The sequence below is a fragment of the Scatophagus argus genome, chromosome 5 (genome assembly GCF_020382885.2).
Source record: "Scatophagus argus isolate fScaArg1 chromosome 5, fScaArg1.pri, whole genome shotgun sequence".
NCBI lineage: Eukaryota > Metazoa > Chordata > Actinopteri > Scatophagidae > Scatophagus > Scatophagus argus.
Window position 1 is genome coordinate 3,459,140 of NC_058497.1, and position 26,873 is coordinate 3,486,012.

Consider the following 26,873-nt stretch of genomic DNA (forward strand, 5'->3'; position numbering starts at 1 on the left):
CTTTGTTCAGTTGCCTCAGCTTTGGTCATAAAACATACACTCTGTAGACAAAAGTATTGGAACACCTGATCATTACACCAACAGGGACTATAATGCTATAACAGCTTCCACTCTTCTGGGAAGGTTTTTCACAAGATTTTGGAGTGTTTCTGTGGGATTTTTTGCCCGTTCATACAGCATAACAGTTATGAGGTCAGACACTGATGTTGGACTAAAAGGCCTGGCTCACAATCTCTGTTCCAGTTCATCCCAAAGGTGTTGGATGGGGTTGAGGTCAGGACTCTGTGTGGGCAAGTTAGGTTCTTCCACACCAAACTCATCCAGCCATGTCTTTATGGACTTTGCTTTTTGCACTGTAGTCATGCTGGAATAGAAAAGGACCTTCCCCAAACATAGCATAGCATTGCAAGCATAGCATTGTCCAAAATGTCTCGGTATGCTGAAGCAGTAAGATTTCCCTTTACTGGATTTAAAGGGCCAAGCCCAACCCCTGAAAAACAGCCCCATAAAGAGTGTGAAAAAAGTGTGTCTGAATACGTTGGTCTATATAGTGTGTTACAGTAGTTCAAATGCACATATAGGGACTACATATTTCTTTCTGAGACCCTGAGGACATTAAGGTCATTTCTCTTAAGACAGGTTCTGACAAACTAAACATGCCCGAATGTGTGAACTTTTCTGCAAGAAATAAAATGTGCGGTATTTAGCATACATACAACCAGCATACATACCTGTATAAAAAGTGTAGAAATCTTTCAAACAACATTTTGACAATAAGGTAGGAAGATAAGATTTAAGCACATTAAACAGTTAAATATATAAATTAATAAACAAAACGTATATTTTTGAATGCTCAGAGTGTGGTTGTGGTAGCTTGAAAAAACTTCTAAGATGGTTGTTTTTTTGTTTTTTGGTTTGCTTGTTTGTTTTTGACAGATAAGCACTGACAACATCGTGGCCTCAGGATTTCGAAAATCCTTGCTATAGCTCTGCTTTCTGGCTTGCTCCCACAAATTCACTGAATTATACCATAGATTTACATGTCCACAGTCAGCAGAGAACAGCTTATTCAATTCTGTAAATGCTGAAATGGATCATAGCTTCACATGCAAATGATCAGGCCATTCCCTTTACTTTATTGTTGTTTCATTCCTTTTTTCCCATCATGTCTGGATCAGTCCTCCAGTGTTATCTGGATATTGGTTAAAAGCACGGGAATAATGTGAACAGTTGAATGAGTCATATTCAGAGGTGGAGGTAATACTCAGATGTTGTAAGTAAAAGTAGCAATACCGTAATGTAGAAGTACTATGTTACAAGCGTTGCATTTAAATTTATACTTTAACTGACAGTATAAAAACAGCATAAGTATCAAAATTAGTATCAAAACATACTCTAAGTAGCAAAAGTATTCATTACTGTAAATGGCAAAATTGAGAACAATATATTTTATTGAATTATAGTCATTGATTATAGATAGATTGACTTGTCCGAACGTGCTTTAACTGCTTCATGTTGTTTATCTTCAGGTGTAGCTTGTGAATTTCTCTCTGGGATCAGTCAATAAAGTTTTATCTTAATCTATACTTTATATTTGTTGATTGTATTTTGGATTACTCAACTCAATCTGAAAAGTAACTATACTTGTCAAATAAATATAGTGGAGTAAAAAGTACAATGTTTGCCTCTGATTGTAGTGGAGTAGCAGGAAATGGAAATAAGTACAAGCACCTCAAGACTGTGCAGTGCTTGAGTAAATGTATTTAGTTACTCTCCTCCTCTAATGATGGTCTCATTGAACTGTTTGACCTTCTCAGTAGTTCACATATACCAAACATTTGTTCACAATAGAGAGGACACTGAATGTGAAAAAAGAATGCAGTGATCATAACCTTTCACCAACTTTCCTCCAAGCAGTGAACTTGACGTGTTGCTGCAACAAGCCTACATCCCGCCCTCTTAAAAACCACAATGAACAAAGATGATAGAACAGTGATCATATGTCATTCATGTCAATATGAGTAGTCCAACAGAACGAAAATAATCATAATAATTAAAATAATTAACATCAGGGAGTGAACATGAAGTTCAAAACAGCAAAGTACACTGGCTGGTGTTCATTGTTCTACTGTGAGAGAAACTGTGAGTGTTTCCAGCTCCAGAGACAAGCCGTTCTTGGAAATAAAGAACTACAAAGAATACACTGATCAGCCACAGCGTTAATACCACTGACATGTGAAATGAATAAAATTAATAATCTGTTTTACAATGCAATGTTCTGCGGGGATACCTCGGGTCCTGGCACTCAGCAGCAGCCTTCCCCCATCTGGACAATGTTCCCTGTCACATTTTGAGAACAGCTCAGGAACGTCTGAAGGACCACAACAACGACCTGCAGACTTGCTCCTGTTGGATGCCCAACCCGGTGGGAGGGTAGATTCAGCTTATTCCTGTGCATCCCAGTGTTGTCTGTGTGGGTGGTGTGCGTCAAAGAACAGCGTCCAAGGGTTCCCTGCAGAACACTGTGTTGTAAACAGATGATTGTTATTCACGTCATGGCTGATCGGTGTATGTCAAACCAAACCTCATTAAACTAAGGGATAAGTGAGTTAGGCAGAATAAACTAACATATTAAACTGAACAACTATACTAAAGCTGAATGACTTGACAGTTCCTCAAAATTGGTCGTCTTGATAGGGACTGGTGGCTGGGTCCAGCACAGTGCATGACCCCATTGTCCTCCATGTTAGCAGATGGGACATGGGCCTAACTAAAAACTCAAGTACCCGTCAAATAAATTCTTCCCAGAGATGTTTTCTGTCATTTTAGTAGGTAGTATTTAGCATGATGAATTATGTTCCAGTGGGCATTTTTCTCCTAAGTTTTGTTTTAATTAGTTATTTGATGCTATACAAAGGGGGTAAAAACATCTTAAAAAACATCTTTTATGTGTAACTTGGTCATTCAGCTCAAAGGGGGCTCAGTTAAGTAAGTTAAATATGCAGATACAGACTGGCGTCATGTTTATGTGATGTGCAAGGGAAGATTACTGCATTTTGGAACAAGCACAGAAAGTGCTCTCTGGTGCTGCCAAAAGAAAAATTAAGAAAATGGTGACAAAGAGCCAAAGTCGCAATTTAGATATCTGAATTCACAGGAGGGAGCAACTAATTAAGAATTTGTTGATGAAGTTTCTTCTAACTCAACAACTGGGGTAACTGCATTTTATTTAAGGGAGTCTGGGATCTTTGTGGGTGACAAAGGGAAAACTGTAGTTACTGTTTTAAATGTTACTTCTTTCAGAAAATACTGTAAATGTTCACAGTAATTTTCTGCTGTGGTACAGCAACATGCCAGGACAAAGCAAGGCAATATTTTTCACTCAAACAAAAGAATAACTATTACCCTGCTGAAGTTAAATTCACATGGGGGGGGCCATGTTGCTCTGTTCATGTCTGTCTCTTGTATCAACTATGTCCACGTGTTGAACAGTTATGTGTGCCACTTTTGTATTGTACTTTTTGTGAGAATATTTGTGATTCGTGTGTGTCTGGTTTATCTGGTCTGGTCTGTCTTGGTCTATCTGGTTTAAGGCCCAAGGGAATAACTTCTAATTAACATCTACTGATCCATGTTTAATACACGTGTGAGTCTTGTCGCCAAATTGTGGAAGCATAAAATCAAAGGGTTGTCCTGTATTTATATAGTGTATATATTTATAGCCTAATGTACACCAGCTTCTTTTACATTATTTTCCACTGTGAGACTAACTGAAAGGTGAATGTTAAAGATGTTATCCCCAAGAGGCACACAACAAGGTGCTGCAGACAGACACAAGATTAAGGCTCTCAGGCATTAAAGTGAAAGGGCTGCAGAATGTGGGACTGACATCAGCAGTTTTTACAGATCAAGATGTGATCCACCCAAACCTGATCTGTCTGCTGCTCCTCACTCTGATCTCTTAATGTAAACAAACCCGTCCTTTGCTGAGGTCCCCTCCGTTTACCTTCAGGGTCACACCAGCGGCATTGTTAAGAGTGGCACGTGGTTCACAAGAGAAGAACTGTGTCTCTGTGTGTGTGTGTGTGTTTGTGTGTGTGTGCTGACATGCTTCATTCCTTCAGTTGTCTGATAGCTCTAATAGCCTCCGATGAGAAAGCAGGGAATTAGTGGCTCACACTGTCTGACCTGTTGTGAAGTTTCAATAGATCACATCAATGTATCACAACACCAAGCATCTCCATCTCAGTTATCTCTCAGAGCTGTGGGCTACTATGCAAAAGATTAGTAAACTAAATTAGTCAAATTCGAGGGAACCCTTGATTTTCAGGGGGGCAGAAAAGTCTCTCTTCCAGAAAACAGAGCTGTGTTCATACAGATTATGCAATACTTTTTGCTTAAAATCCCACAGTGCATTGTTTTGCGTTTGACAGGCTAATGTTAGAAATGCTACAAATCTTTTTTTTAAAGCTTACTACAAAATTAATTATCGAGTGCTCGCAATATTATGTTGGAAATACTAAATAGGCGATTTCAGAAAATAGTGAAAGGAAGTTTATGTCTGCCACTCTACTCAAGTTTCCATGCAAATTCAGAGAAGATTAATAATTCATTTCCTGAAATCCAGCAATATAGAATATATGAATGAATGTTTCAGTCCACGACTTACAGTGCTGAGCACACTGAAATAAGCAGCTGATGGCACTGATTCTCCAGTCAGGTGCCATTATAACCATTAAACCAGAGGAAGAGGGTGCAATGGAATTACATGATTAATTAATTGGTGCTAGTCATGGGTGAAAGGATAGAAAATGTGACATTTATACTTACATCATTTAGTAATGTGAGGAGGGTTACAGTTTCCTGTTCACTCCACAGAGATCTGATGTTTTCATCTGCTGCCGTTTTGTTTCGTCAAACTTCATGTGCACCGTGACTGGTTTGTTTTGCTTTAAATAATACATGTCTTTGTGTTGTTGTGATATTTCAACTTTTTTTATTTCCCTCTCAAGTTTTTACACACAAACTGAAAGTGTGTCTCGAGTCAGGTAGATGAAAACAGCTGAGCCACTGCTGCCATCAAACAAACCATCTGCGTGGCTTCCTAAATCAACTTGGCCTTCAACATGCTATGGGGTGACTTTTCAAGCTCAAACTGTCATGTGAATTAGCCTGATCATATTTGCACTGAGTAACGATAACACAGTGCTCACAAAGCCGATTGCTGACAATAAATCAACATGGCAACAAAGCAAGTGGGGCAAGATAAGCAAGACCCCATGACAGTTTCCTGCCTCCATCAAGCATTCACAAAATAGCCAACAGTTTATCCAAATTATCAAAAGGACCTTAATTGGAATTAAAACTGAAAGTTAGAGCACCTGAAATTTCAATAACAGTAATCTCTCAGAGGATGGTGTGTGTACACTTAATATAAATACAGCAGGTAAAGTATGAACTGACAAGTAACATCCAATCATATTCATGCGAGTATACTATGCAGTCATAATGATCTGACTCTTTTCACCATTACTTAGCTCATAACATCTTGCCACTGCTCTTTTCTTCCACCACAACCTCCTTATGTTGCGAAATTTCACATGTGTGAACACTGCCAACAGAGTTCCTGTTGCTGCTGAGAGGAGAGCATTTTCCACCAAATCAAAACACAGCCCTTTGCTATGCAGGTTCTCTGAATGAGCCAATGTGATGGCCATGACTTAAATAATATGACCTAGGGCATTCCAGCATTAATTATTTAATTATTTGTTTATTTTTACTTGTCAGGTTTTTTGTTTTGTGTGTATTTGATAAATCTCTTATTGAACATTTTGTAGCTGCACTGCATTGTGGTCTACTGCAAGTTAATAACGTTGCTGGGGAGGAAAACGGGTGGTTATGCATACATTTATTCTTTTTCTGCTTCTTTTCTTTTTTTTCTATTGTTTTGTTTTCATTGAAGGGACTGTGTTTTTGTAAAAGCAGGTATCATTGATTGGATTATCGATTGAGTTACCGCCCACATACCCATCTGACCCAGTCAGAAGCAGTGCTCAGCTGTCCATCACGACAACCACCCCTCTTTTCATAGCATCAAGAAAAAAATGACCACTTAAACATAGATCAGTGTGATTAGAACTACGTAAAATGACAGAGACCATGAGCACAATGTAAATCATTAAATATTGTGGTGAAGAAATGAATGTAAGTCTATGTAATGTCCCCAAAAGTGATGGAAACAAGACTTTCTGTGTGCGTGTGTGTGTGTGTGTGTGTGTATTCCACAGATCCTGTTGGTGAGCTCACCTCATGCTCCTGCTGAACCAGCACTGTGGAAATCCCCCTCCAGAGACTTGGCAGCACCTGATCAGTGTGAAGAAACGCCCACAATCAGGCCTCAACAGAGCTCTTCAGTCAGTTTTCATTTCTTGGTATTGACATTTCAATACGCTGCCAAGACAGCAATCTCATCATATGTCATTTTTTTCTCTGTGTGTTATTAGAAGAATATTTTGTCTCTGCAAAACATTTCATTCATTCATTTACAGGCAAATTTCCAAGAGACCACTTTTCATGTTCTTGCTAATCTGTAGAGGTTTACTGTGTGTATTACTGTGTTCCTACTCATGAACTCATGTAAGAGTAAAAAAAAAAAAAAAAAAATCCAATGCACCAAACTTCTTAAAGCAGTAAACCTTTAAATCAGTACAGGCAAGATGTTTTAAAAGTGCTCTGGCTGAAATCGTCAGAATAATAAATACAATTACAAACAAATGAATTCCACCCTGTGACAGCTGAGCAAACTTCACCTGATGATGAAGACCCTGTGACAGTGCTGAGAACTCTAAACAAAGCTAGTAACTGTTCAGGATGGTTGTGTCAGGCTACAGAAGTCTAGTAAGCTCACTTGTCTTACTTCTGTAGCCTGCTAGAATCTCAAGGATAAAGAATTAGGAAAAGTAAGGTTTCAAGGTTTTTCAGGTTTGGTATCAAAGTATGATATCTCCAGTTCGGCTTAGCTGACCCCAACAGTGTTTCAAGAGTGCAAGGCTAAATGAGTAGTACTCTTAACATAAACCAAGATTCATCATGTAGGTGCAAGCGTGAATGAGAAAAGGTAACAACCAGGTCAGAACTCTGAACTGACAAAGAACCAAATGTGATCACAACAATTATCTTATGCTTTTGAAGCATGGGGTGTGTGAAGTATAAAGGCATTACACAACGTAAAGGCATTACATTTCAAACATTGCCGTGCCCAATAAAAAATTTTATTAGACATTAGACATTACAAATCTAGAATCACCATGTTGCTGTTATATGCCTCTGCACACCAAATTCTAAAACCTTGATGCTTCACACACTTCTTCAACCCAGCAGCACAGAAGATCTCTGTAATCAACACAGTTTCAAGTTGAACACACAAAATTAGTGTCACCAATTCAAAATCTGACCAAATGTGGACTATGGTCACAATGTGCCCTTCCTGAGTTAAATAATAGACAGAAAACATTCTGATGAGTTTTGTGAGGTCATCTTGACTTGTGATGACCAAAATGAAATTAGTTCATCTCTGAGTCAATATGTGTTAAATTTTCCCCAGGAAGTCCTGAGATATGGCATTCATGAGAATGGGACTGATCAACTGAAATACAACCCCAACATAATGCATTTGGCCATCACACTAAGATTTTTTTTGCTTTTTTTTTTTTACAGTATCCATTGCAGAGTAGAGTGGAAGATCAGTGACAATGACCTCAGTTTAATAAGCTAAGTCACCCCAAGGCTCCAACTGTATATCACAGAGCACAATACTACACCCCAAAGTGGTAAATGGGCCTAACCAGGGGGCTCCAACAGATTCAAGAGAGACTGTGGATGGAAGTTAAAAAATATTATTATTATTATTATTATCACTACATTCCACCATTTTTACACCAAAAGTAGTATGTATGTAAAGTTTTAGGATGTATTCACACCTGTAGTTTATTATCATGCATCATCAGCACATCATCAGGGCCCACACGAGGAAACCGAGCTGTAGTGACTGATAGAGGTTTATGCTGTGATGTGTCTATTTCTGTTCTTTGGTGCAACACAAAGTTCAAGAAAAAAACAACTGAATAATAGCGAAGGAGTTGCTTGGGGTCTTGTTCATGAGTAATCAGGGAAAATGTAGCATGAGAAGGCCAGGCCCTCAATTTACCAGTTCATCTGATAAATAGAAAGCACCCTAAACCTGATAATAGCAAACAGTTGGCTCCCTTCCCATTGCCTGCAGATAAGTTTTCTTTTTGTTTTGTTTTGTTTTGTTTTAAATTTTATTTCCTGGTGTGTCACAAATGAAAATGCTGCAGAAAACAGGGAACAGTGGACAGCAACACGGAAGTCAGTGACAATGGCTTTCTTCAGGCTCTCTGTCAAACTTAGTGCATCCACCTTGGGTGCCATGTGTCCAGAGCGGGAGCTTATAAATACTTTTTATGGGGGGGGCACATTCTCAGAATTTGAAAATCCCTACAATACAAAGTACAAGTGGCCAGTTGATTGTACAATGACACTGTTCAAGCTACATGCCTTTATGAGACTCCTTTGAAATTTTATGATCAGATTTTAATTAATCATATACTTTGCGTCTAGACAAAGTGCTACCATCATCCTTGTTAATATTTAAGCCACAGGATAAATGATTTTCTTCTGAATCAGAAGAATGAGTGCCAGGTAATAACCATTCTCCAGTTGTTGGTTGGGATAGATATGAAAAACATGTCTCATTTCAGAGTACCAGTCAGGTTTGGCAACCTGAATAAAATGTTATCAGGCCTGGAGAAAAGTTGTATGGTAAATAGGATAAATAATATCACTCTGTATTTCACAATAACTGATAAGTGAGCCCTTCACCTGTGTGTACTCATATCAGAGAGTGTTTCTCTATTGAAGAAATCAGGGACTGTTTACATTCATTCATGTTTTCTTCACAAAACACACACACACCCAGACCTGATAACAGAAAAATGGGTTGGCAGGTCACTTTGCTGCACTGTTAAAGTGACAAGAAGGTCCTATTTACACATCAAACAAAAGGTAAGCAGAGTGTGAACACACCTTATGCACTGTGTTTCTGTTTGTAAAGTAGGATTGTTAACATTATTAAAATCCTAGTTTTCAAATAAATAAATTACTAAAAATAAATTGATTTTCTGCTTGGTGTAGTAACAACCCTCTGCACAGGCAGTGATGCTTTTTATGTTACTTATTTATTTAGAAATCTGGCCTAAAAGCCACTACGGCAGAACAGAAAGAAAGGCAGCCACCACCTAAAGATTTTTAGGAAGATCCCTATGGAAGATACCAGGAAACAGCAGTCTGAACACATCGGTGGGAGATCATCGTTCTGTACTCAACCACAACATTCTTGGCATTGACACTCTACCTGCATTGCCCCTCTTATTAGATAACTGTAAAGATATCCACATGTTGTATGAGTACGTGAGAACAGTTGAGTAAAAGAAACAGCAATAGCACACAGGCTCCTCTGGACCTCCTCCCCTTTTTATTCGTATCCTGCTATCTTGATCTATGGCATCTTGGGCTGTTTAGGGATAATCTTCACGTTAAGTGTTTTCTTGGAGCTGAACAGGATCAACAAGCCTTGGCATGACTGCACTGGTTGCAGCACCACTCCTGCTGTTGCCCCTGCTGTCCCTCCTTGTTTTTCTTAACAGAAAAAAAAAACATGATAAAAGTAGCGTAAGCATTAACGATAGCTGATGATTAACATATTTTCTATACAAGATGTGCAGAACTTTGAAGCCTCCTTCCTTAACATAAGTTACAGTTACAACAGTTGATTAGCTTAGCTTAGCATGAAAACTGGAAACATGGAGAAATAGCAATCCTGGTAAAATCCACCAAGCATCACCTCTGAAGCTCATGTCATATCTTGTTTGTTTAATTTCTAAAAACAACATAAAACACAGTGAATTGTCTTTTTTACGCTTTTTCCAGAAATAAAAAAATAGTGACCTTGGTTGATGATGAACCTTTGGTTGATGTTTTTTTTTTCTCTTTTGTACAGAGCTAAGATGGCTAGTTTCACCCTTTTCCAGTTTTTATGCTAAGCTAACTATCTACTGGCTGAGCCATTACAATTCATGGACAGATCTGAGAGTTATGCAGTATATAAATCTTCTCAGCTAATTCAGCATGAAAAGATATTTCCCAAAATGTTGCATTATTTCCTCTCTGAAAACCTGGTCCTTTAGAAAACATGATGATATGTTTCCGCGATTTGTGGATTTACTTCTTATACAAGAGTCCATTTTTTGTGTGAACAGAATTTGTCCACATAAACACACAGGCATGCACACACACACACACACAAACACACACACACACTTTGATCTCTTTTGGCACGTTGTCTGGGTTTTCCCTTCATCCTGTACAACCAGTCCAACCCTTTGCTCCACTGACACATCTGTTTACATCACCAGTATGTTTAAATGAAGCACTGCAGCTGGAGCCATACAGCTTGTCTAACATGTTACTTGTTAATTACTCGGCTCTTTAAGTGCAAAAAAATCTTGATGTGATTTATCAGCACAGGAGTCAAAATAAAAGATCTCTACAGAAGGAAAATAGACTCTTTGCAATTCAGTGAGGAAGTACTGACAAAGTGATGCACAATGTTTTTGTCTCGAGGCGCTGTGGTACATAATTTGGTCTCTATGGCAGCCTAACACAGTTCTCTGGTCTGACTGACAGTAATGGATGTCAGCCGCCAACTGGACAAAGCAAGTAAAAATTACATGATGATTCATCCTAATTTTGGTAATTTAACTGCTTAAACGAAACGATAACCAACATGATAAGGGCTTTCGCATGGATCACGTGTCCTCTATTGAAGTTGAGGCCCTGTGGCTTTAAGTTCCATTAATTCATCTGATATTACATTCACTTTATATGACGCATGTTTTAAAATTAGCATGAATCAAATTATTGCACAGGAAACCTGATAGTCACAATATGATATTTTATCAAAGTAATATAATGCAAAGAGAGAGAGAACAGCTACTAAATGGGATTTGTAATGAGATGTATGTTGATAAATCAAATCTGTTACCAAATAATACCCAAATGGCTTCATTTAAATTTGGGATTTTTTTTTGAAAGGGAATCACTGAATGATCTGCTCATGAAAAAAAAAAAAAAAAACAGAAAATGCTGAATTTAGCTTTTCTTTTTCAAATGTTTATGTGGCATATTAGGGAACATAAAACAACTTCACCAAGAAAATGATGAAAAGTACAGCCCTGCTTCTGACCTCACAATATTTTGTTTATGTATGATTCATCCAAAAAAATGTTAATGAAAATGTTAAAACATTTTTCAGTTTTGATCATTCTCATAAACCATTTGTTCAATGACAGCTCGAAAGATGCCCATATATTTCAGGAAAGGATAATTCAATTAAAAAAGACTTCTATAAAGGATTTTATAAAGGACTTTATTAACAGTAAATAAATATTTACAGATGCTTTGTAGATCGGTTTTTCAGCTCCTTTGACTGTCTGGACTCTTTAACTGTTCACATGGAGCATAAGTGATTTCTTAACAACTTAATAACACGTTTAAGTGCAGACCTATAGATAGAGAGATAGATAGATGAATGAATATAAAAAGAACGCTAATATGCTAAACTGTAAGAAGTGTATTCTCAGCCTTGGGGTGCCAGTTTTTTTAAGACCCTGAGGCGCTGTCTTTCCATAAGCTCTGGCATTTGCACCATGTGTCCCGCCCCTGTGTGCTATCAGTGGTGCGACACAGGCATGTTTCTGCAATGCCTCTTGGCTCAAAGATGGAGCTCTTAAAAAGGTACTCTCTGTCAGGAATGTCTCACAACGCTCTCATAAGGCAGCCCTGACTCTGCCTTTGAGATGAATTAAACTGTTAGGCTGATGCACTGAAAGGTAGAGGAGAAAAGCTGGACTGGCAATCATAAGCAATGTGTCACATATGAGATTACTTTTCAATACGTTTGTCTTCCTGAAGCACCCTAAGGACATGTGAACATGTGTGATCAAGTCAGCAGAAGTTCAACTGCTCCTTTTGTGATCTACATGGGGGCTGAAGCAGAAATTTTGAAATCAAGTGTCAAACGACTCATCATCATAAGAGCAGCACATGCTGAGTGAGTCATCAGATAAATCATTTGCCACATATTAGAAAGAGCAGACAGACAAGGAAAGACACATCTGAAAAATGTTTTGTTTTTTATGACCAAAGGCTGTGCATATTAACAACAATATCGAAACTGCATACCTCACACGACACATAATACCTCCATATTTCCTGCAGCATTCGAGAAGCTGGACTGAATGTTAAAATGATCTTGCCAAACAAAACAGCTGAAAGACCTCATGTTTAGTTCACTTGCAGTCGTGTTCGTGCTGGTATTTAAAAAAACGAACTCAGAAACCTGGGCTCTCAGAATTCACGCAAACCTTCACATGATAATTATGCAATGTGCAGTATCATGTTTCGGTTGCACGTGCCTGTCATTTTGATTTATTGTTTATTTATTGTCCCTGTTGATGTCGATTATAGTGTCACCTGTACCCTTTTATTTTGTTTTCATAATTTTAAATTAGGCATGAAAACCAAAGTCAACTTCTTGTCACATGTTCCCCCTACTTGAGCAGGCCCAGCACATTTTCTCTCTTGTGATACAGTCTGAGGTGTTTCCAGGTGTGGAATTTGCCAGATGAGCTGAACCTCACGATGTCAGTTTCCCCTGGGGGAAAACCTTTTACACTCAGAGGCCTTCACTGTCAAGGAGTCAAGGAGTCAAGGACAAGTACAGTGTAAGACTATTGCAACAACTAGGTTGCATTCAACCGCAAGTAAGAAAATGAAAAGCCACGGATTTCCGAAATATTAAACACAAATTTCTGCTTGAACAACAACGTGAAAAGGTAGACAGACACATTTCTACTGCGCCAAGCACGTTAGGATTCTGAAAGATAAAACTGCAGCTGAAAAATCTAACTCAATTCACAAACATTCAATGCCAAGAAAACACGCAACACAATTTTATTTTTTGTCTGTAATTATATATTTGTCTCGAGCAACTTATCTTTATTTTATCTACTGTTTTACAGTACTTTGATATGCCTGTATTAACATGTCAAGTGCTGTGTATTTATTATAGAATTTTAATGCATTACATCTTGTTGTTTCAATTTGCTTTGGTAGGAAAGCTTTATGGCAAAAAGAGCTGCCGTGATATCAGCTTTTCACTTCACTCCACTACCTAGGCCAGAAGATAACAAGAGAAATCATCAAAATTATTATTATTATTGCAATATCTAAAGAAAGTCTGAAAAAAAATAATGCTATCATATTCATCTTTAACTTTGTTTGTTGTTTGTTTTGCCTCTTTTCTGGCAAATGAATGATACAATTACACTCACACAAATGTGAGTGTAGAGAGGTGGAGAGAGAGTCTTGGACCATAAATGTATGAGAGCAAAAAGAGCAGTAAGCAAAAAGGCAAACAGATGAACTGACAAAAAAAAAAAAGATTCACAGGGTCTAAGGTCATAAGTGTATTATTAACCTGATACTTAATATTTCATGGTTCACTATCGCAGTAATTGTCAGTACAGGTATATCATAATGACCCTAATGGAAATGTACAGTGTCTTATTGATCAGGGGTGGGAGAAGCTATTTAATATTTCAGAGGACAGACAATACTTAATTAATTATTTGGGCACCCTGCTTCTATGAGCAGGAGCCCAGCTGTTTTGATACAAATCATCAGCTTGCAAAAAAATAAAACAAAAATAAAACCAGCAGTTCAGAATGACAACATGATCATTCTACAGATGCTAGTTCACTGGCAGTGTTAAAGACAGATTTTACAGGTAAGGCAAGCATTAATATCTTATTCAAAAATAGTCTTAAAACATCCAAAAGCCCATCAGTCAGAGCAAATAGAAATTTACATTATATCAGAACACATAAGTATAAAATAATGATTCTAAACTGCATTCTACCAAAAAAAAAATTAAAAAAATAGGGGGTGGGGGCTTGCTTTTCCCTTCGCTACATCTTATATGCATAAAAATATTAATAGTAGAAGGTATTCTAATTGTCATTAATTGGCTAATTGTTCATTTATAAAAGTATAAACAACAGGTGTAACTAACAACATTAAAGTTAATTCTGGGGGGGGGGGAGCAGGCAAGGTCACTATCAAGATGTCAGATGAGGCCAAGACACAAGAGTCTGATTGGCTCTGTAACACTTTAAATTAGCCCCCTTTATAATATAGTAAAACACTCAACAAAAAAACATAATAATATAAGAGCATGTCATCACTGGAGAAGTTAACAAATTAATCATTTAACATGAATATAATAACATTAATACACACTAAAAAATGTCCTCATGTCGTATTGATACCAGATCTTTGATCCAGGGAGTTGTAGTTTGGAGTTTGGTTCTCAGTAATGACGGTGATTTCACAATCTATAGACATTATGATCACCGCTACAAAATAAGTACCCAAATTGTGATGACCTCAAATTGTCCTTTAAAAATACTGCATTCTATGGACAGAGGAACGCTCATATTCTCAGACATTAGGAATGAACAGTGAGCTGTTGTACGACTCTTTGTCCTCCTCGCTGCCATCATCCTTTTGATCCTCCAGAAGTTTATCCAGGAGGCTTGGGGTTTCTGACTCTACCCCTGGATCTTCATCCAGAGACTGTGGCTCAGCTTCCAGCTGGTGGTCTGAACGCTGCGGGAGGTCCGGTATCTGCGGGTGAGGATCTATACCCTGAGCCTCCATCTGGGGTATCATGGTGGTCAAAGACATGGACAGGGGCATGTGGACCAGAGGTGACCCAGGCAGGGCTGCAGACCCAGGGGCAAACTGAACCCCCGGGTTGGGCATAGTCGATATGGTGGTGAGGGGCTGGGCCCAGGGAAGGTAAGTCAGCCCAGAATCTGGGAGTTCCATCTGAGGGAGGGATGCTGGTGCAGGGGTCATAGGTATGGTCTGAAACAACAACAAATATTACTATTATGTGAGTGTAAAATGAAAAAGATGTAAAACTAGCAAAGCAAAGCTTTTGCTCAAAACTGCAATTGTTGATGTTTTTTTGTTTAAGTTGAGCCTAGGGAAGTAAAGGAAAGCTTTTTCCTCAAATGGGTCTTCCAATACTCTTGAGAAGCTCTACTAATCAAATCTCTCAGATCAGTGATCCTCAATGACTTGACCGTATTCTGGTTCTGAGTAGTGTTGCCTAATAGGCCACAAAAATGTGATTTCATAAAAAGAAAAGAAAAAGATCATGTACTCCCCACTGCTGTTGCCGTCATCTCTTGCTGGCAGTAAAGATCAGATGTTTAAGAATGATGGTGTGAAAAATGTGCATTCAGTTTAGCTTCTTTTGAGATTTTTCACTGATCATCACAGAGGTGAAAACTTTATTGTAATGCCCAGTTGGATGAACAAAATTTTTTTTTTCTTGAAACACTTCTGGAAAGGATCTAAGAAGACTATAAACTTGACACCATCACCACAGGTCCACAAGACCACCTTGTTTTAACTTGCCTACATCCAAAGAGGTTCAGAAGCCCTTCTTTAGGCTATATAGATGGTCAAAGATGGTCATTGCTTTTGAACATTTTAAACTCACACTAATCCACAGATGTAGCTTATGTATTTATTTGCTGTAGGTTTGTATCGTTTGTATTGTTGCATATCATGTTGTATCATATCATATTGCATCTGTTGCTGTAACATTCAATATTGGTTCTTGCTTAGTTATTAAAACCTGTCAGCACTGGAATTCATTGGAACTACTGTCAAACTGATGTGTATGTGCTGCTCTCTATGAGAGATAAAACTAATACTGCTTTCTACTAAATCTAGAAACTTGGTTTTAAGTGAAGTATGACTTAAGGGTTAGGAAAAGGTTGGGATCTGCCAAGGTAGAATTTGTAAGCAAGCCGGCACAAAGGATGTCAGAGTAGCTGCAGAGACGATAATTCTGGACTCCGAGTTTCTTTCTCTTTCACTCACTAGTGATTTAGCCAGTATAGTTTTGCAAAGAGTTGCAAAAACGTGAAGCATATTTTTGTTCAGCAGTCCTACTCACCCCAAAGTTAGTGAGCAGTGGTGCGTGTGTATAGGTCAGCATGGTGTAGCTGGGACACAGCGTCTGCATGTACACATCAGCAGTGAGGGTGGGGGTGCCTGAGTAGGCCAGAGTCTGAGCTGAGCGGTCCTGCTGGTTGTAGTCAGGTGAAGACCACGGTGTCACAGCAGGCTGCAGGCCAACGCTGGTGGAAGGGGGTGCAGCTTTCCATCCTGCACACTGCAGCCCTCCATCACTGACTGTAATGGCAGAAGGCTCAGTTGGGGAGCTGCTGGCAATGTCAGAGCCAAAGATGCCTGAATTTCAAAAAGAAGTTTGAGTATGAATCTTCACAAACAGGCAGAGATGTATCTTGTAACTCTCAGATGCAGCCGTTGAATGAACATGTACCTTGCGAGTATGATGACTGGTTGTGTGGTGCAACCACATCCTAAAAAAAACAGATAACAACCATTTCAAAAGTGAGTTGAGCGTGTCAGTAATTTGCAGCAGAACCATAATCACATGTTACTGCTGTAAAACTAGTCACACTGTGATGTTGATATATAAATATGTAGTATTTACACTTGTACTGGTGTCCAGGTGTGAGCAGCTGCTGGGATGAGATTATAATTAAACTATGTGTGCACATGTGTGTGTTAGAGATACAAGTCAGAATCTGTTGGTGTTTTCACGTACAGGCTTGGTCTTGAACAATTTGGTTGTAAAATCAGCTTTTTAAAATGGATGCATTTGTGAAAAAAAATCACAGATGAGGAATACATAAAGCACAAGTTAAAACTTGTAATTCTGTCTTCTGTTGCAGCAGATCTGAACTGATCAACCCATTCATACATAGGCTATTTGTTGCTGTGCTATATGCATCATGGCACTGACCTACATTTATGTTTCTCAGTGGAAGTGGACATTCTTAATTACGCTGGAGACCTCCAAGCTGCAGCTACACAACTGACCATACTGCATCAGAATATCAGGATATCCCGGTGAATTGGTTTTCTTTACAGGACTGTGATAGCTCTGCTCAGTAGGAAAAAAATGGGCTACATCATTGCCATACTTGGACTGTGGAGATACACTCTATACTCATGCACTTGTCTCAGTATTAAAGCCATTTGACGTTATCTATCAAAGCTCCCTACGTTTTGTCACAGACGCCAGCTTTCACACTCTTACACGTACTGTAGGTCGAGGTTACGTTTAAAAAAGTGTTTTAAAGGATCCAAAAAGGTTTCTAAATGAATGAAAATTGATCTGATCTGACAAAATATCTGAACATTTAGCCATTTATCCTGAAAAAATGAGCACTGAACAACAAAGATGAGCCAAAAGCTAACAATGCGTGGATGTCCTTGTTTTAGGTGCGATTATCAATAGCATGTTCATTGAGGGGCATCAGTCTATTGTATCCAGATATGCAGCAAAACACTTCAAATGCTTAATGTTTTTTGTAGTGATGCTTCTAGAAACTTTGTCCGTTTCTGTACCCTGGTTGTGAAGATCAAAATAAACTGAAAACTCTGCTCTCTGTTTCCCATGTAACCTGCCTAGGTGGTGAAGGTACACATTGTCAGTGGTGGAAGAAGTTCAGATCCTTTATGTAAGTGAAAATGGAAATACCATGATATTAAAATATTTCTGAATTTAAAATATACTCTAATAAAAAATACATATTGCTTAACTATCAAAAGGAAGCACTCAAAATGCAGAATGGCTCATTTTATCATGTTACAGTGTTATCATATATTCAGATTTTTTCACCAATAAACTCATGTAAGAGCATTTTTATGTTGTTGCTCATCCATGTTTCTCTTAGATGTAGTGTACTGCATCATGTTGTACAAGCTTATCATATGCTTTTTCTTTATGTTAAAGTGACTCCTACCTACAGCTGTCAGGCAAACATACCTTAATTCCAATATTTATAATATTGTATTTAAAATATAATGTATCTCTAAGATGCATTGGAATAGACATTTCGCCACCATGCAGAACCACATGGGTGAATAATCTGCCCAGAGAGACATCTGTATGCACATGAAGAAATGTGTTTTCTCTGTCAGTCCCTGTGAGGGTGAGTGCATAATAAGCGGCGATGCAGTACAGAATCTGTGGTGAGAAAACAGTAGAATGACAGCTGCAGCAGCTGCAGTGACAGTACTGACAGATAGTGTATTTGGCCTTTACTTGACATTAGAGAGAGACTGCATCCTGCTGCCCCTCAGTCAGTCAGCAGAACGTGTTGTCAGAGTCCTGACAGACTGCAGACACACTGAGGAGCCGGTTAATGTGACAGCTTTGATAACAGGTGCAGAGTTACTGCTCCCCATCTTTACCCCTAAGACATTACATTTACTCAAGTGCTGAGGGTGGTATGACTTGGATTGGAAAATTAGTGAAGAAACATTCATGCTGAGGTTGGTGGCTAGGTTTTAAAAATGCACTTAAAATGCTTGTAAAATAAACAACGTAGACCACGTAGCTTTAACAGGTAGCTATAAATGTTCAGAAGTTGCAATAAACATAACAGCAGTTGTTGTAAGGTAAGTGCCGAGTGCTGGGTGTGTCTGAAAGTGAGCTGAGCTCACTTTGTCAAGGCTCTGTGTCAAATATCTCAAACCAAAGCTCGCTGTTTGAACAATAATCCTTTGTACATTACGTCAAACTGCAGTCCATAAAGTCAGGCTGAGCAAATTTGCAAAAATATGGCACGCCTCTGATTTGAAATGACAGATATTAAAAAGCCAGTTTCCCCCAAATAGTGTTATGTCCATGCACGTTATATGATATGCACTGTAACTTACAGGACTTTCGTCCTCCCTCTGAGGTTGCCAGCCAACCAGCAGATACTTATAGAAGTCACAGTCTTAAGAAGTAGTTCCAGCATGTAACCCCCTGTACAACCAGTACTTGTTGTTTTTACACTTTGGTTTTTGTACTTTGTTGCAGTTTTTTTTTGTTTTTTTTTTACATGTTTGTTTTTGCAGTATAAAAAAAGTATTAATTTCCTCATCTAACTCTTGACAAGAAAGTGGAAAAAGCCATTTCTCACACTCAAACTATTCTTTTTATATGGCAGGATGAACACAATGTTATAGTGAGTTTAAGTAAAAGTTCACAGGAGGAAACAAAGTGAATGAAATAAAAGAGCATTATCAGTTATATTTCCTAGAAGACAACATACATGCACTAAGTTAAGTCAGTAAACTAGATAGATAGATAGATAGATAGATAGATAGATAGATAGATAGATAGATAGACAGATAGATAGATAGATAGACAGATAGATAGATAGATAGATAGATAGATAGATATGACATACAGGGAGAACACCAATGCAAACCAAAACACACCTAACAAATACTTGAAGTCGTTATTTGTGATGCTCCATTACTTGATAGGCATAAGTGATGCTTCATCCTTTTTCTAATCAAAGGATGTGTGTGAGGGGAGTTTGTGCATGTGTGTAAGTGTGCACATGTCTATCTTCTCCTGGTTTGGTTGGTGTAATACTTAGCAAGTGGGAGGGCTCTTTGGCAAGGCTGGAAGTTATTTTGCATAGGGCTGTGTGCCCAGCCCTGGAGTCATGCAGGGAATGGCTGTAACTGTCATGGAAAAACACCTGGATTATATAAGGACAAAATCCCCCCTTCGCTCGGGGACATGCCCTGGGTCCTGACTGCTGGCATCCTGCTGGCTCCACGGGGGCCCTTTCTTTCAGCTCTTCAAGTTGGAAAAATGACTCCCCACAGAACAATCAGAAAACAAAGTTTTCTTTTTCATTGTCTGGAGTGTCAGGCATGCACAGCTTTGAAGTTCATGATTAACTTAACAGCACATAATTCTGAGTTATCATTGTTCCATACTGTAACTGCTGCTTATTTGTTTAATGACTAATGATGGTGTGATAAAGCTACGGGGAAAGATGTGGTTTCACTGTTTGCACTTTGGAAAGTGATTTTGTTCATACAGGGTGGAGAGCCAACTCTTATTCCCCAAATCTGTGGGAAACTTAGTGATGTAAAGCATGTGTCAGGATGTAAATGTATGCTGAACAATTAAGAATGATGATCATATAAGCCTATGATATTTACATATACTTCATTTTACAAAATTGATCAACAATATGTATCAGTTACCCAAACGTGTGTGATAAAATACATTATTTAAATGCACATTAACGTCACATGTCATGGTGTCCTCACCACAGCAGGGGGCGCTGTTTTGGTACTGTGAGGCTCCAGACTCCTCTTCCTCCTCAGCAGCTCTTTGACCGGGTCTCTGACTCGAACACCTTGATATGGTTTGGGCCTGGCCAGTGCTGATGGAGGTGCTGGACAAGCCATAAACAGAAGTAGAGAGAGACACACACAGACATAGTTTCATTTCCCTTCAGTTGTCCTGAGGCAGTCTCTGTGATGGACATGACTGAGATGGCATGAGTTTGCAGTGTAGTGAAATTAGACAAGAGAGTAAAAAATAAACTAATTTTATTTGATGATATTAGGAGATTTGAGCAGTAATGTAACTACATTTGCACAATTACGATCTTCACTTGAGTATTTCTATTTTCTGCTGCTTTCACTGCTTCACTCCACTACAGGAGGATAATATTGTACTTTTCATTCCAGTACGTTTATTTGATTACTTTAGTTACTTGTTACTGCAGGTTGCACGATGAATTAGAGGCAAAGTATGACATTTTTAAATTAATTTATTTTATTAGAAGTCAGATAAAAAAGAGAGAGAGGAAAAAGAAAGAGTTCCATTCCAGATCATCCCCTAGCATACAGCATATATGTACATATAGATATATGCTATGCTTTTGATACTTAATATCAGATACATTTTATTCAAGTACTACTCATATGGGTGACTTTCATTTTCACCAAAGCAATATTCTGGCACAATGTCTTTACTTTCACTCAAGTATGGCTTTTGGGTACTTTTTACAGTACTGGATTTTACTATGACTATTTTACTATATAGCCTGACATAAATCTTGCCAGCAAATATCCAGTGTGTACACAAGGGTCTCACACTGCAACACTGTAGTAAACAGAACTATGTAACATTATAATAAGCTGAAGATGTGTCACAGTGAAATGACTTTGATATGTGCATCATATTTGAATGCTTATTAAAGCAGACGATCAACACATAATTGCTGTATGGGCTTTTATTGTATCCTTTTGAGCATCCATTTTAAACACCCTGGACTGGTCGCCAGTCAATCGCAGGGCTGGCACACAAAGACAGACAACCACATATGTACACACTCACACCTCAGGGCAATGTATAGTAGCCAGTTAACCTAATGTGCATGTTTTTGGGATTGTGGGAGGAAGCCAGACTACCCGGAGTAAAACCACACAGGGAGAACATTGCAAACTCCACACAGAAGGGATTCCAACCTGGAACCCTCTTGCTGTGAGGCAACAGTGCTAATCACTACACCAACATGCCGCTCTCCTTTTACACATCTGTCATTACTTTCAGAGAAAGTATCTGGAGGTGCAGTTATCAAGCAATCAATCGTGTCAATACAGCTTTGTGTTACTCTCTAATCTGTATCTTATTAACAGATTGTCATAAATGATGTTCTATGGATAGTTTCCTTAATTACAATCCTAAATCAAAAATATATTAAAAACTAAATTTTCTTTAACTGTTCATGACTGATGCACATTCTAAACCAGTAGCAAGGGGCTGCATGTTATAATAAGCCTTTAAAAGTCCAATGTGTACAGTTTAGTGGCATCGAGTGGCTTGATTGCAGATTGCAACCAACTGAACACCCCTCATCTCATCCTCCTCTACAGTGACCACTGTAACGTTCTGTCTAGATCCAGTGTTTTGCAACTGTAGAAACATGGTGGACTCTGTGGAGGAGGACCCAGTCCCTGTATAGATATAAAGGGCTCATCCTAAAGTAAAGAAAACACAATGATTCTTATTCCCAGGGTGTTCTACAGTCATGAAAACATAATAATGCATATTATATTCCATTTCTGCACCTGAATCTCCCAAAATCCTGCACACCGAATTCTTAAAGAGACATGGTTGAGAACAGTCGGTATTATTAGTACAGGGCAATTAGGAACATGCATGGCGCACATCCTGGCATACACATTTCTGAGATGCCACCCATGAGCCATGAGTGTAGTTACACTCTGATAAAAAAAAACACAGTGATAATCTGGTCCCTTCAAAGTGACCCATCTTAGAAACAAATGAACAACAGATCCAAATTTTCAGCAGACAGAGCGACACTTGAATTATCCTGCCGCTGGCGACACTGACCCATAGCAATTCTGCAAAGAATGCAACTAATTAAATAACATTTGAAATTAAGTTTACAACCATCAGAGTGTTCTACGTCTTACATATGCTTCTCTTAAATTTCAATTTGGTGCCATCATAAAACTGTAATCTCAGTCATAATCATCCTCTCTATCTATAATATTTGAAAACATGGCCATCATAACATGTTATAAGTGCTTATAGCAACACTACATGTGTCATAATGTTTAATGTAAGTGTGTAATGCATTGTAGATTTGCTTTTAATTTTAAATTTAAAAAAACATATATGTATAAAATCATAAAATAATTAGAATTCACTGACATCTATTTATACTGAGTATACATGTAAAGATTTTCTGTTTGTATGTTTGTACAGTACATTCACTTGCATATAAACTAACTGACCTATTGATACTTCAGCCTAAAAGGTCTCCCATATCATCAAAATTATTACAAGCAATGACAGACAGGGCCTTTCTGGATACAGTACCACACCTGTGAACCACACTGTCAGTCAGTACAACCCCGGGCTACAAAGTCATTGAGAGCAAATGACATTTTTCCTGACAACAGTGCATGCTTGTGCAGACATACACATTAACAACACCAATTGTCAAGGCATTCCTGAAATGTTGCTTACTTGTTTATTAATAAACTGATGAGTAACTAAGCTCTTTTAAAGCTGATTAGGAGTTGCTCATTAATTAATTGATAAACTATCAATTAGTTTCTCATTCATTTCTTATTTGTTTTCTGGTAACTCCTCAGAATTTGGTGTCTCTTATTGTAAAGCATTAGGTGTTTGTGAGACCATGCTGTCTCCAACCATCCATCAGTCATCATGTTTAATATCTATGTACAGATTGTACTCTATACCTGCAAGTTGGTGCAAAATTCCATCCATCAGTTAGATCGTATGTCTGTCCATTTGATACCGCAGTGAAGTGGTCTGTATAACATGGACAGAACCTGATATCCCCAGTGACTCAGTCTTATAAAGAAAACCCTCTGAGAACTACTGAAATTACATTTCAACCATGGAAAAAAAGTCACCTTCACCTCTTCAGTCACACTTCCATCATCCTACACCTTCAATTTTTATTGGGATACACGATTAATTCTAAATATAGAACAGATATACAACAATTTTCAAATTTATACAGTAGATCAGCCCATTGTATACTGTATTGAACTAAGAAAATTGAGTCATACGCCACCTAAACAATTCTGCTCTAATGTAGCGCTGGTATAAAGAAACTGTTTACATCCTGCACTCAGACTAAAAAGATCTCATCCAAGCATAATTCAATTATCCATTTTTTAAATGAAAATTAGGCTTTCATTCTAGTGTGTGACAGATAATGAGTTAAAGAGTTTGACTGTGTTCTGTTAACAATCCATCAAAGTAACTATGCGGCCCTTTGACATTTTAGTTTCCTCGAGGCAGAGCTGAGCCGCACAAGATTTTGTGGGGGTGGTGGGATACAGTTAAGCCAGCAGTAAGCCTGTACTTTTTTTTATATTTAATCTTGGTGTACAGCAGCTTGCTTAAGAAAGTCCAAATTAAACACATATGTACAGTCAGTTGTGCTGGTTTATGGTTTAAAATACTGATGGAAGAACATCCAAATATTGCTGTCTATTTTGAAGGCCACAGCAGGAGCATCTTGCCTCTTGCAGAAATAACCACTTTTATTAATGTGTGAAGGTCCAGTCCAGATTACTATCTGCAGCTGACTGATTTACGTCCAAAGGTCAAACAGGCTAAGAGGCCCTACACAACAGAACAGGAAGCCTATTACAGTGTGCCATGTACAGACAAGTCCATGATGCCTATTGGAAACAGAGGCTGGAACCACAACTGACAGTGTGCTACAACTGCTGTTGCACCTATCAAACATTTTGTTATTGTATGACACATCTGCATTGTCCGATAATTATGGCAGATTTATTGTTTAAATTTCTCAGCACTTTATGAAACAGTGTCTTCTTTCTGAAATGATAACTGTGCAGATTTTATTGACTGTAATTAGATAGCTAATTTAGTTAATGTTAGCTCCATGACTTGGTCAGGCCTGTAGCCCCACAAATGTAGGGAGCTACATGAAGATGAAAAGAAAGAAAGTGACATATTTTGTCATTGGAGGGAACTCACTCCAACGAAATTTGTTCTCTGCATGTAACCCACCCAAGTGACGTGCACACACACACAGCAAACCCGGGGCAGTGGGCGACCGCGTGCAGCGCCCGGGGAGCAGTGGGGGTTAGGTACCTTGCTCAAGGGTACCTCAGCCATGGACACCGGGACGGGGAATCGAACCAGCGATCCACCGGTTACGGGTCTGATACCCTAACCGCTGATCCACGACTGATCCCTTATGACACTGTTTAGTGTGATAAGTAATAATAAAATAAGCTTTATCGAGGTCTACAAGTTATTCCTTCTTCTCAGTGTACTTGCAGCATCATGGTTCAGATTTGTAGATCTGCTATACGCACAGGTCGGTGTGCAATGTTGGACGTGGCCATTGCGGGCAGATACGACTCCAGTGTTGCAGGAGATCTGGAGGTGCAGTTATCAAGCAATCAACCGTAGCAATGTTTCCTGGCAAAGGGCTGAAGGAGTCTGAGGTGTGAGCTGCAAACATGGATGTGGTGCTTACCAAGGCAAGTGGCAACAACAAGAGTACGGTGAATTAATTCATATAAATCAACATTTAAACCGAAGAGTTCTCTGAAAATGCTTACAAGCAGTTCTATGGTTTGCTCATCCTGGATACACCTATACACCAGATTGAGAAAATGTATCTAAAGATGAAAGATTTTAGGCATAAGGTCACACTGTAGTTGCTTTTCCTTCTCACAAGACAAGGTAGAAAAAAACCAACAACGGCAAATGATAAGAATGCAAGCTTAAAATAAATGCTACAGTATGAATCTTTGAACTGAAACTCAAACGGAGATGTTGCTGTCTTTCATCTATTTCTGTTTTAAACAATCACACAGGAACACACACGCACAAACAAACAATCACCAGGGCACATGCACAGGGACTCAACCAACAAAAAAGAGGAAGCCCCACAGCTGTGCATTATTTTATTGTGGTAGAGCCCGCTACCATTTTGCATATCAAGATTACAGGCCAATAGCAACACACAGCCAACTTCCAAATGATCAAATTCCTCTTTCCAAAAGAGTCTGAGACAACAGGTTCAATAGTGATCCTGGCGCAGTTCACAGCAGGAAAAGCTGTTATATTCATGTTTTTCCAGTTTGCAAACAGACAAATCCATGCAGAAAATTAAATGCAACTGGCCCAAAATACAACAGCATAAGTTCAAACTGTTTAAATTAAAAATGAAATTCTCCCTCCCAAACAGCAACTCCTGATGTACAGAAATCATGCAGATGGTTATTCTGAAATAACACATCAAAGAAAAAGAACAATTTGAACAGCTTGTAGGTAGTGTTAGGCTGTTGTACTGGATTGCATTAGTATTTATTGAACATAATTTTATCTTCCTATTAAATTAAAGAGTTTGGTCTAGACCTGCTCTAATCAGAAAGTGTCATGAGACAACTTATTGTGATTTGGTGCTATATAAATAAATTGAATTGAACTGATTTGTTCACCTCTTCTAAATGACAAGAACAATTTAATGTGTGCTAACATGAAAAACCCAACTCAAGGTTCTCTATTAATAAAATTTATTTAATCATTTAAATTGATTATTCAAAACAATTACATTATATAAAAGCAAATACCGCAAGATCTGCATAAAATGATGATTTTACAGCTAATATGTGTCAGGTTAATAAAAGAGCAATGATGCATTGTACTTACATTTCTCCCAGTGCATACTGCTTTTCTGGATTATATCATATAGTTTAACTGAAGGAAATCTAAGTGGCGGGTTGACTGACGTGCTTTATAACATCCTGAAGACAGCTAATGATCCCCCTGGGATGCCTCAGCTTCTCTAAATACAAATCTTCCTCATGCGTCTAGTTTCAGTGTTGAGACCATTTAAGTTGAATCATAACTATGAAATACTAACAAAATGGCCTTGTAATGCCAAACTGAATCATAAACGAAGGTGACAGAACACTGAGGAGAGTGGCATGTACATATTCAAACACATCACAGACAAACAAAGGAAAATCAGTTATGATATTGATGTAATTTTAATATTGATGCAAATCATGTTTTGTGTGTTTATGACAGGCTTTCTTCTCAGCCTTCCTTGTCAAACCAAGTCACTCAGAAGTTCCGTTTGTTAGAGAGAAATCAAACTATAAATGTTTTTAATGTACGTTTCAGTTGGGTGCATTCACAAAGAACAGAATAAAAACTGGTCATGCTCAAACCAAAAATACACTTTCTGCGTAGACCACAT

General features: G+C 38.3%; 1 protein-coding gene across 1 annotated transcript; it reads right to left on the bottom strand.

The window, feature by feature from the left end:
• Positions 1-13,594: 13,594 nt before the first annotated feature.
• On the bottom strand, positions 13,595-26,570 carry LOC124058832 (POU domain class 2-associating factor 1). The gene is made up of 5 exons (XM_046388396.1): positions 26,321-26,570; positions 20,377-20,504; positions 16,565-16,604; positions 16,175-16,470; positions 13,595-15,069 (listed from the first exon to the last, which is right to left on the bottom strand). The coding sequence occupies exons 1-5, from the start codon at positions 26,334-26,336 to the stop codon at positions 14,641-14,643; spliced, it is 909 nt and encodes a 302-aa protein (XP_046244352.1). The 5' UTR covers positions 26,337-26,570; the 3' UTR covers positions 13,595-14,640.
• Between the last annotated feature and the right edge of the window lie 303 nt (positions 26,571-26,873).